The sequence below is a fragment of the Elgaria multicarinata genome, chromosome 9 (assembly GCF_023053635.1).
Source record: "Elgaria multicarinata webbii isolate HBS135686 ecotype San Diego chromosome 9, rElgMul1.1.pri, whole genome shotgun sequence".
In the NCBI taxonomy this organism is placed as follows: domain Eukaryota; kingdom Metazoa; phylum Chordata; class Lepidosauria; order Squamata; family Anguidae; genus Elgaria; species Elgaria multicarinata.
The window spans coordinates 80,929,425-80,942,507 of NC_086179.1; the positions used below are offsets into that span (position 1 = coordinate 80,929,425).

Here is a 13,083-nt window from a genome sequence, read left to right on the forward strand (position 1 = left end):
AGATTGGACTGAAAATCATAACTGAATCTTTTCCAGCTCATTCTGCATCCCCTAAATGCTTAGTAAAATAGCTGACAGATGAACCTAACAGATGTCTCTCTGTCTCTGATAAGTATGTTTGAGCTCATTTGTTTATTACATTAGCCCTATGCAGACATTTGTATTCTATCCATAGCAGGGGTGGAGAGTGAGCTGCCTCCGCCTCCTCAGCAGACATAATCATGGTCCTCCCTCCTCGTGTGTAAAATACAAAACTACGCATAAGGCTATTGTTTTGTTGGTATGGTGACCGTATGAGAAGGTGGACAGGGCTCCTGTATCTTTGACAGTTGCATAGAAAAAGGAATTTCAGCAGGTGTCATTTGTATATATGGAGAACCTGGTGAAATTCCCTCTTCATCACAACAGTTAAAGGTGCAGGAGCTATACTAGAGTGACCAGATTTAAAAGAGGGCAGGGCACCTGCAGCTTTAACTGTTGTGATGAAGAGAAAATTTCACCAGGTTCTCCATATATACAAATGACACCTGCTGAAACTTCCTTTTCAATACAACTATTAAAGATACAGGAGCCCTGTCTTCCTTTTCATATGGTCACCCTAGTGTTGGCTTTTATGAAAAAGGCACCCCAAATAGTTTTATGCACATTAACTAATCAGTATCACTCAAACCTTTAACCTGAAACTATAGTTATATGCTTTATATTTTCATTTAGTGTTCTGCTACAATCATACTGTTGCATTTAAGGCTGGCTTTAAGAAATTCTTTACAAACACAGTCTTAAGAACTAATACTGATCCCAGTAAACCATGTAAATCAAGAGTTTTACCAAAGAGCAAAGCTTCTATGGTATGCAAGCTTTGTTAAACCACAGTCAAACCTATATTATAAAATATAATTGTTCTTGAAATACAGCCAAAGCTTGTATGCTCTTTTTTAATGCTTTTAAAAAACTTTTAAAAATAAGTTTTATAGTCCTCATGGTTGCGTGAACTCGAAAGTATAGGCTTAGTGTCTTTGTAAAAATCAGAAGATGATTAACAAGAACCCCAAAGATATGTACCATTTAAATGAAAAGTTGTCTAAATCCCTACAGTTAATGGGGAAGACTCAGGTTCATGATGCAAACTGGAATTTGCTACAGGAAAACAAAATTATTGCAGTCTATAATTTATTCATGCACAGTGACTAAATCCCTTCTCATGAGATTTAAACAACCTCCATGTCACTTGATGTGACAAGATCATCTTGTAGTAACTGTGTCACATCAAAAAATAATATGTGAAGTGAGCCACTCTTGATGGGTCAAGAGCACAAAGATTGGGCAATTGTAATAATTTGCCAAGCAAGCAAAGGATATGTCTGAAGTTAAAGATTACAAGTAATGAGTTGATTTGGACAGACGTGAACTGTATTTGCTGCATGAAGCAAATATAGAGCAAATGTAAAGCAGCTTATGACTGGAACCTTGAAGCTCAGAAGGCCATAGGAAGAAAAATGAGCACCAATAAGCATAGTCCTGTTATGTTCTTAAAGAGAACTAGTCTTAGGTCCTGACTGTGATCTTACTTATACTTACGCAAATGAGAAGTAATTCCATTGACCAGTAGATTTAAAGTTGTATGGAGTCCGTATATATTAGAAATGTTAAACATGTATTAGGACATCTGACAAATTCTTTCACCAGCAGTTCAAAACTTGAGAAACGAGAAGTCGGTCACAGAGTCAGTGACAGAAAGTTTGCATGGGGGAGAATGGAGGGGTGAGCATGAAGATGGAAGCAGCTTACTGATCCTGATGTTTTATAACCTGGGTGTCTGAAGTTATGCATATTTCGTGGGATAGTCTACATATAACAAAAATCCTGTTAGCTTTCCAAAAATTGAAAATAAGCAACATCAAAATGGTTGTCTCCAGTGTTAATCTAATCCCATCTGCTTCAATGAGTTTACACTAAATGAGACTAACAATGGATACAACCCAATGGATACAACCCAAGTCAGACCATTGGTCCCTCCAGCTCAATATTGTCTATAGCCTGCTGCAGCTCTCCATGTTTTCAGGCAGGTTCCTTTCCTAATCCCACTGGGAGATGCCAGGGGTTGAACCCAGGAGCGTTTGCTTGCAAAGCATGCGCTCGACCACTGTGCAGGAGGGACTGAAAGGCATTCACTAAAGGGGAAATAGTGCACCTTTATGAAATGAAAACAAGTGCAGGACGCTTGAGATGTTAAAGCAGGGGTGGGCAATTTGTGGCTCTGCAGGTCTTATGGCCTACAAACCCACCCACCCCCATCCATCCTTACCATTGGCTATGCTGGCTAGGACTGATCGGAATTGTAGGCTAAAATATTTGGAGGACCATAAATTGCCCACCCCTGTCTTAAAGAAACACAAGGATGACAGTGAGAAAGAGGTTGTGTGCATTTATAGGATTTGTCAAGTGTGTTAGGAGTTCTGGTTTTTGTTTCATTTTCAGCTGAGATGCACAGTGACAGCATTATATTACGAGATGACTTTGATTCTTATCAGCTGCAGGGATTGAATCCTGCAATGTGGTAAGTTTTGTTTCATTTTTATACTTATTTTGGGAAGACAAATATGCGATGATGATGATGGCAAAACTACCACCACCTATGGAGAAATTTCAGTGGGCAATCCACTTATGGGGTTTCTAATTTAAGCAAATGTTGATATTTCTGGGCCTAATTCTGCCACTATAGCTCAGAATTCCATAAACTTCTTTCCACTGCCACCTAAGGAGGCTTAGGAATGACCAGATAAACCATTAAACAAGTAATTTTGCCCTGTGCCTTGGCTCCCAGTTCCTCACAGTTATTCGCAAGGAGCCGGGACAACCCACGACGCCTGCCCACACATTCCGCGGTCTCGGGATGATCCCGAGACCATGGGAAAAGTCAGGATAGAACTGTAGGGCCATATCCTGGGGAAAGGGAAGGATCATCCCTCTCTGCTCCCGGGACCCCTTGTGCATCATGTGGGCGCACAAGGATGATCCTAGGACAATCCCAGGGTATAGGCCTGGTCTAGCCATGGCCTTAGTTACTGGCAGCAAGAGTTTTAAGCTAAAAGATGGTGGTATTTTTGATCCTGGCCCTGCCCACAGCTTCCCTTCTCCCCAGAGTTTCTCTGAGATAGAATTGGTCCTTCAGGTTGAAAGAGGATCAGCAGCCCTGCTCTAGGACTCTGTAGAGTTCTCACATGGAGAAAATATAACGTGGCCTTTGCCGTGAGCTTTTTTTGAACTGTAAGCCTCTCTACATGTTTTTTTCCATCATCCATGAGGAAAGAGAGATTCAGACAGAAGAGAGGTGTCTGTGTGTCAGGGACTATTATGAACATAACCAAAGAGTCTAGCTCCATTTATATGTACACCAACCGATCAGATTAAGGTTGCTGCTCTTCTGTGATCATTGCCACACTAACCTGCTATCAAAGGGCCGGGTTTCATTTGTGTAGAGTGTTAAAACACATTGACAGAGGAACTAAACAAAGGAAACATTTAAACTGACCCAGACTGGCTTTGAAGCAATGGTGAAAAAGGCAGCAGCTATGCCAGTTGGAAATTCACATGTTAACTTGGCTTTACTCCTATTCTTTTTATTCCATCATGCCTCTGACCCTTACTCAGTAGAAAAGCATCACAACAAAATCAGTGTGTCTGTGTCAGTCAAGCAGAGTCCAGACTGTGATGTGAGTCAATGTATAGACCTAGAAATAATTATCCAACACTCTCAACTATAACATACCTAGGAAGTATTTCTCTTTGATGCAAACATTGCTAACTAGTATGAAAACAACTTATTTCAACAAATGAGTGAGACAGGGTAGCTGTGAGTAGCTGAATACTTCTGCTTCCTGCAGGGAGGATGGCCTTCGCACATACGTCTGTAAACATGGGAGGCTTCCATACAATCCAGAACTCAGATTGAAAGATATTATTTTAAGAATACCTGAATAGGGCTCATGTAATACCACGTTCTTAAGACTGATTTACGATGAAAAGTTGGAGAGAGAAGTTACCTCATGCTTTAATGGGAGTTTAAATCTTCTGACAGCTCTCAAAACTTGAGTGATTCTATATGGTGTTCTTTTTGTTGTACATTGCATTCCTGTGGTGTTTCAATTTTATGCTTTCCAAGAGAAGTGATTGAGTAATGATTACATACTTGAGAAGCTATTGCTGGCTGATTTGCCAACTTTTGTGCTTCTGTAAAATGGCACTAATTGCACTCAGTAGAATTATATACTCTATACAATTTGCATGTGACTTATCCATAACATAAGTGCATAAATTCTATTATGGAACTTACTAATATATATATATATATATATATATATATATATATAATATGATTTAATATGCTTTATGGGCGAAAGGCTGACTGTAGTTACATATAGTTAATTGTCTCAAATATAAACACATATTTTCTCTATCAAACCAAGGGCATAGACAGATCCTCTTGTTAAAGTTATAGAGGACAGAACAGGAGTGGAAATTTGGGTAGGAATTTTAATTATGGATTACTACACGTGCTACCCTAAATTCTGCTTGTAGAGTAGATTTGTTTTCTTGAACACGATATTTTAGTAGTTTAATTTGTGTTGCTCAATGTCACTCTCGAAAAACATAAAGCTTCTTCCATAAAATTTCAAATTCAGGCTTTTAATCTGCCAAACTGTAATTGCTATTATTGAGCCTCCATTTATGACAAGTCTAGCCCATATATTTTCCTTGCTGGAAAGCTGACTTAAATTTACTGGGGCACACTATGTGTTTTTCTCCTTTGTCGTCTTATTTGAACATTTTACATAGGATTTTACATGGAATTTGAATACTTCTCCCAAGTTTGGTGAGGGGAGAAACTACAGTTGAAACATAAAAGAAGAAATCAAGGTGTTTTCCCACTAGAAAACCTCTCTCTCTCTCTCTTTTAGTTTATAATGTATTTATTTAGGTAATTAGTGCCAAGATTATCATGTGAGAGAAAGAGAGAGAGAGAGAGACAGAGTATTTTATATAAAAAAATACAAAACTAAAAACCAATCATACAAATAAGAAAAGAAAACTTGACATAGATAGATTAGCTGACTCCTCTCTTTGTTTTTACTCTAGAGTAAGTGTCCAGTTCCAATTTAGATTGGAGCCACAGTATACCAGGAGGGAAGGATTAATGCTTCTCCCCACCCCCAGGTGTTTCTTTCCTGAAATGTCGTTCCCCTAAAAAAAGAAAAAAGTCTCTCTTGACAAATTTTATATCCCACAAATTTTATATCTCCATTCATTTCATTTCATTTATTGCATTTCTATACCATCCAATAGCCAACACTCTCTGGGTGATTCACAACATGATAATAAATTGTAGTAACGTAATAAATCATCAATGATCTAGAGAATGCTATTTGTTTCCCCAGGGGGACAAGTATGCTCACCCCCAGGATCATTCAGTCTCCACTCCACACACCACCTGGCAAAGCAACAGTACACCTGACTGAACTTAACCAAGTGGCAATAGAATGCAAGACTCCAGGCTTGAGGACTTCTAATCAGCCCAGAGTATGCAGAGACTAAGATATGAAATGATGTAATGGTGGAATTGGTTTCCAGACCTTAGACCTGTCCAAGGTGCTGCTACTCCAGATGGATTCTAGCTGCTTATTTCTTGTGGCCATTTTGTTTAACTGTCTAGAATTGGGTCTGCACTTTTCCCTCCCTCCCTAGAACCTTCTCTTGTCCTGTGAGCTATGACTCATGGTCAGGAGAGAGGTAGGCAGTTTATAGTGTTGGGCGATCTAATTTGGTTTTCACTAGAATCCTGTAATCTAGCAACTCAAACCAAGTGCAAAATAGTGGATAAAAAAGGCAGACATAGAATTCGGGATTGAGATGCCACTAAGTACATTCTCAATCCAATAGTTAGTTTTCAGTACCAGAACTAGAGCTCAAACACAAATCCTTTGACACACACATCTATTCCTGTTTTCTGGCTTATCTTGATTTTGGCAACCTAATTTAGGAGGGGGAAAAGTTTTTCGTTTTCACTATTATTAAACCATTGGGAGTTGGAAATACTTCTTGATCTATTTCAGATCACCCAGAATCTACCAATAGATCACAATATACATTCTACTGCCCCCCTAGCCTAAGCTTTTACTGGAACTTCTCAGAATCGCCCCCAGAGTGAAGTGAGGAATAAATTCTTTCTTTCTTGGAATTTCAATTCAAATGTTAATCACTGTCCTTCCAGGCAGACATGGGTTGCTCCAGAAAAGGTGCATGACATAATTCATGCTTTATTGTGCTCTAATTGGCTTTTTGCAATCCTTTTTTTTTTTTTCTTGCAGTCTTGGAAGATATTGATTGGTTCACATTCCCAAAGGGGGTGAAACCCTTTTGCTGAATCCAGAAGGATCTTTAGTTATAAAGGCTGGAACTCATATTTTAAATTCAAATTGGTTTAGTTTTTGATTTTGGGGAATAGGCATTTTAAATGTCTAGAAGGTTAAATGTCTAGAAGGTTTGTGAACCGCCCAGAGAGCTCCGGCTATTGGGCGGTATAGAAATGTAATAAATAAATAAATAAATTAAAAAGAAAGCCTATATTGGGGGGTGGTATGCTACATGGTTTTGGGTTTCCCACCCAGCTGCTTTATGGCTATGAGAAGGAAGAGTATCAAAACTACTTGAGCAATAGTAACATCAAACACCTGGGAAAAGTTAATTGAAGCCATTTACTTATTTGAAATGCAGGAGATTTGAGGTAAGCACCAAAGGCAATTAAGAGACTTGTGTACAGACACATTTGCCGTATGAATTGAAAATGGTGTCAAGAGGACATGAACCTTGTAGTTGAAAAGTTTCTTTCTTCTCATTTGATGCCCTAATGACACTACTAATATGTTACTGGCATATCTTTCTTCTTCTTTTTTTGAGGCTCCAAATCTGAGCCATTTAATTTTTGAAGTAATACATTTCAAAGGCAACGTGAAGGCTTGGAATCAGGATTTACTCAAAGCTGTTCATCATTTTATAAAGAAAATAATCCTAAAGGAGATGAAAGATGATAAAAAGAGATGTTCCAGCTACCAAGAGCTCTTCACAGTATTTCCTAAACCAGATTATAGAGAAGTAGCTGAGCAGCAAAACCACTTTATATGCATAGAATTTGAGAAATTAAAGAGGGAGAAAAGGCCTAATAAGGTCACCCAGATTAACCTATAACCAGTGCATATGCGCCTGTACTATATTTACAGAGGTCACTCCCTAGGTACACATTCGTATACTAATAGCAGGACCTTGTATTTTAAGTCCAGCTTTGGGAAAAGGAAGAGTTAAAGAAAATGAAACTGATGGTGGAAGTCAAGCTGAAAAGGGAGAGCAGACTGTAGCTGGCAATTGAACAAGCAGCAGAAAGTGGAGCTACTTGTATTGGACTAGCAAGAATCAATATGAAACACTCTACAGTTCCAGTGGTGCAAACTGGATGGTGGGGCTTGTCAATTGGTGGTCCCCAGGCTCCTAGGCTGAATCTGGCCCTTGTAGCTGTCTGTTCCTCTCACTTTGTCCTGTTCTTCCTTTCTGGGGAAAGCAAGTGGGAAGGCAAACTAATATGATTACATGTAGCATAAAGAGAAGGCTCCTCTGCTTGCTGGTAAAATACAGTGTCTCCTTCTCCATTTAACCTCATCATCCTAGTTCAGAAAGCACAAAGAAGAGCTGGAGCTAACGGTGCCAGCAGAACAAACGATTAATGGTTTATAGTGCTAGATCTAAAAATCTTCACATCATTAATGATTATGAAATTAATAAATAGCTAAATCTATGGCAGAATGGTTGAAATACTTATAGAGCAATCCTATGGTCCCTGGAGAGCATAGAAGGGAACAAAGGATTTCTCAGATGCCCCCTTGCAAAGCCATAGACACTGGGCATGTTTACATGAGGGATTATCCTGGGGATCGCCCCGGGATCATCCCTGTGCGTCCACATGGCTCACAGAGGATCTCGGGGGCAGGGAGGGATGATCCCTCCCTTTCCCTGGGATAGCCAGGACGGCTTTAATCCCTACTTTTCCCACAGTCTTGGGATCCTCCCAAGACCGCAGGACGTGTGGGCAGCCATTCCGGTTTCTTCCCAGCTCCTCGCGAGTAAACACAAGGAGCCGGGAACCGGGCACAGAGCTCTTCAGGAGCTTCTTGCCCATCAGGGGTGGGAGGGGGGAGCGGGATTTTTTTTTTTTTTTAAAAAAAAACACCAACCCTACCTGGAGCGCCAGAGTGCTCGTGCGCTCATTTTCAATTAAAAACAAATGGCGGGCGCAACGTCCTCTTCCTCCCAATAGACTAGCATATGGATCTAATATTTAATATGCTTGCTGAAGCTCAGATCAGCGTTGGAACTCACTGGAAAATATCACAAATTCCCTCAATTCCAGAATGTTGTGGGGGTTTTTTAAAGGGAAGTTGCATTGTTAATAAAAACCTTATCTTTCAAGAAGCCATTCAGGAATTCAAAGTAAAAGGGTTTTAGAAAGATTGTCACTGTTCGTAATTGTTTGCAAGAATTATTTTACAGATCAAGTACACTCACTTTTTCCATGTTATAGCAGTTTTGATTTATTTAAAAACAAATATCTTTCCTTTCCTTTTTTTCTTTTTTGTTTCTGTTTTTTGTTATTGTTGTAATTTATGTTATGGTTAAAGTATTTAAATTACACATAGGTTACAATTGGAATCATTAGGGTGACTTATATATGACTAGTGCTTGAATTGTTGGCCAGCAGGATATTTTGAAAGGAGGTCTTGGCCATCCACAGTGACGTTTTCAAACTGGACTGACCATGAAATATGTGCAACAAACCACTGATAGTCACTTCTATTACAGAAAAACAATTCAGAAAGGGTGATTTTCAGTAGAGAAATGGCATAGGAGTGTGCTTAACCCTCTCCCTATCGACCTCTTTTCTGTTGCAATACCTTATCCAATGCTATTTTTCTGGTGTACAGAATTTATTTAAAAGCTGCTATTTGGGGCGACATGTTTTCAAACATTACAACCCCATGGAGCAGAAACGCAAGCTATATAGAGCCCCAGGTGGACCTCAAGATATGGCTCGTAGTCTATGCTCAGCTTTGTTGAGCAAAAGTTGGCAGGCTTATTTGAATTATTAACTTGCAGTTGGCCATAAAATGGCTCTTGGTACAATCCACTGTTCTACCCATGCAAACGCTTCCTGTTCTCTTCTCTGTAGGAAAATGTTGTTTGCAAACAAAATTACTTCCCCATTGTATGCATGAAGATTCAGATCTTTCCCAGAGAAGTGAACACACCTACAGGGATTCAGAACAGTATGTTCCATCAATAATTCACCATTTCAAGGAAAGGCACCCTCAAATATCAAGTATCTGCCATTATGCTCATCAGCACTAGGGTGACCATATGAAAAGGAGGACAGGGCTCCTGTATCTTTAACAGTTGCATAGAAAATGGAATTTCAGCAGGTGTCGTTTGTATATATGGAGAACCTGGTGAAATTCCCTCTTCATCACAACAGTTAAAGCTGCAGGAGCTACATATACTAGAGTGACCAATTTAAAAGAGGGCAGGGCACCTGCAGCTTTAACTGTTGTGATGAAGAGGGAATTTCACCAGGTTCTCCATATATACTATGAGCCTCGTGTGGTGCAGAGTGGTAAGCGGCAGTTACTGCAGCTGAAACTCTCCCCATGGCCTGAGTTCGATCCCAGCGGAAGCTGGTTCTCAGGTAGCCAGCTCAGGTCAACTCAGCCTTCCATCCTTCTGAGGTCGGTAAAATGAGTACCCAGCTAGCTGGGGGAAAGGTAACTGCGACTGGGGAAGGCAATGGCAAACCACCCCTCTACAAAGTCTGCCAAGAAAACGTCAGCTAAAGCAGGCGTCCCTCTAGGAGTCAACAATGGCTCAAATGCTTACACAAGAGGTTCCTTTCCTTTCCTTTCCTCTCCATATATAGAAATGACACCTGCTGAAATTTCATTTTCAATACAACTGTTAAAGATACAGGAGCCCTGTCCTCCTTTTCATATGGTCACACTAATCAGCACTCCTCAATCTATAGGGATCGTGAATTGGACAGTGCTAACCATGGTGCTGACATAATAACAAGCCACTTTTAGTAAACAGTATTTGCAGAGAATAAGGACTCCGAAGTGCATCAAGGATTAACAACCAATTCATAGAACCTAGAGCTATCTTTTTGTGATTGAATTAACATTTAAAAAAAGATTCCCACATGATGAGACTATTTTACACAATACTGGGGTTAAGGAAAAAATATTTCCTTAACAGGCAGTCATTTTAATAACAGCACATCTACAACCTCATGTTCATGGGTAGTCTTTTGGCAGTCTACCCTTGTATTGAGTCCATCTGTTGCAGTGGCTTCGTGCCTGTTGATGAATTGATCCAGTCTTTTTGCAGAGGTCTAGATGCCTAGCAACTGTTGTACAATTATTTCAGCAGGAGCTTTCATTTTTATGCATGCCTAGTTCTAGATGTGATTTCTAGATATTTTTTTTAGGAAGTCCAAAATGTCCCCCCCCCCTTCAAATTCTCAGTTCAATGAAAAATGTACAACAATAAGTTAGCAGAACAGCCTTTTAAAAAAACAAAAAGGCAATCAGTTAGATGCACCATCATTTGTTCCTGCTTTGGATTATTCTCATCAAGTTAATCCTTTCAGTTTATCCAGTTCCCTTGTGGATCTGCTATCTAACCAAGAGTGAACAAATGCAGAGTGGAGTACACACTGGTTCAGTCATGCAGGTCTTTGGGAAGCCATCTGCAAATAAATAAAAATATCTATTAAAAGTCTAAGGCGATCATTGTAACAGAAGCCCTATAACACCAGTCCTCAACACACTGTTGAATGCATAACTGCAAAGCCAAATTTGTATTTTTTTTATTTATCCTTAGGCAAATTTCAGTAACCAAAGAGGAAAGGCTGTTGAGTACCGAATATGATTTGCAATGCATTGACACTTTGTTCAGATACAAAATGTATACATGCTCATTACTTCTGTAAATAAGGAATGCATATATATGGGTAAATCAGTTATTGTGATCACTTCGATCATTTTAAGGCTGGACTTCAATTAGAAAGATACAAATCGGTATGAACAGAAATGAACAATGTGGGAAAGAGAAGCTGGCAGATGTACCCAAGATATATCCCATAATAGGTAAAGCGGATAAATTACATTTAGTTCATGGTGAACATGTAGCAGAACCCAGAGTCAACGACAGCTCCTTGCGATATGCACACAAGAATCCTCGCACATTATGGGGTATGCTGCAAATGCATATTGTTCCATAGATAATCTATAAAAATGAAGTACTTCTTAGAAGGTAAGGGTTTCTAAACAGGCCCATGCCATATATATAGTGATGGTCAAATCAGTATATTTCTGATCCATGTCAGTTTTGCATGTATTCCACCATAAGACTTCTCCATCAAATTTATGTATCAGTCTCTGATTTTTTTAAAAAAACTTCACAAACATTCAGATTTATTTTTGTACACAATGTCTTCTAGCATACACATTTTGTACACAATTTCCTCTAACATATGCATTTTTATATGCAACGTTCCCTAATATACCCATTTTTGTACATAATTTTTTAACAGAGAACTGCATCACAAAATTCAAAAAATGTACAACTTGAATTGTGTTCTGATCTGCATATTCATCAGGGAAGTGTGATGCAGGCTGGTCCACTTAGAACTGCAGACCAAAAAATATCTTCCATCCCTACATATATGTGTTCAGCACTGTGGCCAGCACACATTTAGTGTATAATAAGTAGCAGAATACTTGTAGCAGAATTAGTAGAAATGTTTTTTTAATAAAAACATATATAATATTATAAAGGACATTTCTGCTAATTCTGCTACATTTAAAGAATTCTATTTCTTTAAATAGTCAAAAGAATAGGCTATTTTTGGGATATAGCTGTTAGGGAAGAAGCCAGGTTGATGACGGGTCAGTTCAGCTGTCAAGTCCATAATAATGAGGATTAAGTATCAAGTATTTTTCAACATACAGATACATTTACAGTAGCTGAAATATATATTATATTAAAAGTTCTCCTGATTGCAAAAGCAAACAGCTGAAACAATTTCATTTATATGTTTGTTATCTTTGAAAACAAGATGGGCCAGATCTACACTTTATGTCAACGTTATTACGATCCCATCATGGTAACACTCTATCTCTCTTGCACATTTATGCTTTGTTGGACGCCCAATGACATTTGTTGTGGTATTTTGGATAATGTGGAATAAAAAGCAAGAGATAACAGTATGAAAGTGATATATGGAATATGTAACGTGTTCGAATTGTTAGTGCAATTCAGTACTGCTATAAAGCAGTGGTGTAGATCTAGACACGGATATTGTTGAGGAAACCCTATTCTTTTGTTTTAAATCTTTTGAATCTGTATTATCAGAGTGTTTTGTCATGTGTGTCTGTGTGGCAATGGGTGGGTGGAAGTGGTGTGCAAGATTATTATTTTTAAAACGAATGTCGAAGGCAAGTCAAATGAAAATTCTGATTTGGATGGTAATTTGTTCATTAATCTTGTTCTTAAACAGCCCTTCTTTCTAAAAGTCAGAATGTTCAAGTCTCTTGTTTCCTTTGATATTCAGTGTTTTCATCTCAATTGTGTTCTGTTTTCCTGTAGGTTTGAATGTAGTAATTGTGAGGTTGGAGACCAGTGTGGTGTAATTATGCATGGCAGCGCTGTCACTTTCTGTGAGCCATACGGGCCAAGAGAATTGGTAAGTGGGTGTTTGCTACTTTGACTGATTGTGGGATTTTGCGTTTTGAATTTAGAGGCTGTCAGTTTGCTTTATGTGTCACCTTTAACTTAACAATTTGGCGGGGGAATCGTGTTTCTTTCATTAGCCTTGTTGCTTATTTGTACTTCTCCCCAAATGGTTCTCTTTCCCCTCCAAGATGCTCTTCCGAATTCTTACCTTTAGATTTTACTGTCTTAAGAAGTCATGGTATATTTCTTGTTTTG

General features: G+C 38.9%; 1 protein-coding gene across 1 annotated transcript in view; it reads left to right on the top strand.

Annotated features, from left to right (window-relative positions):
- The window catches only part of RELN (reelin), a 352,879-nt gene that overhangs the window by 159,085 nt on the left and 180,711 nt on the right, over positions 1–13,083 (top strand). The window contains 2 exon segments of the mRNA XM_063134189.1: positions 2,479–2,557; positions 12,742–12,838. Of these exon segments, the coding sequence (XP_062990259.1) occupies positions 2,479–2,557; positions 12,742–12,838 (176 nt within the window).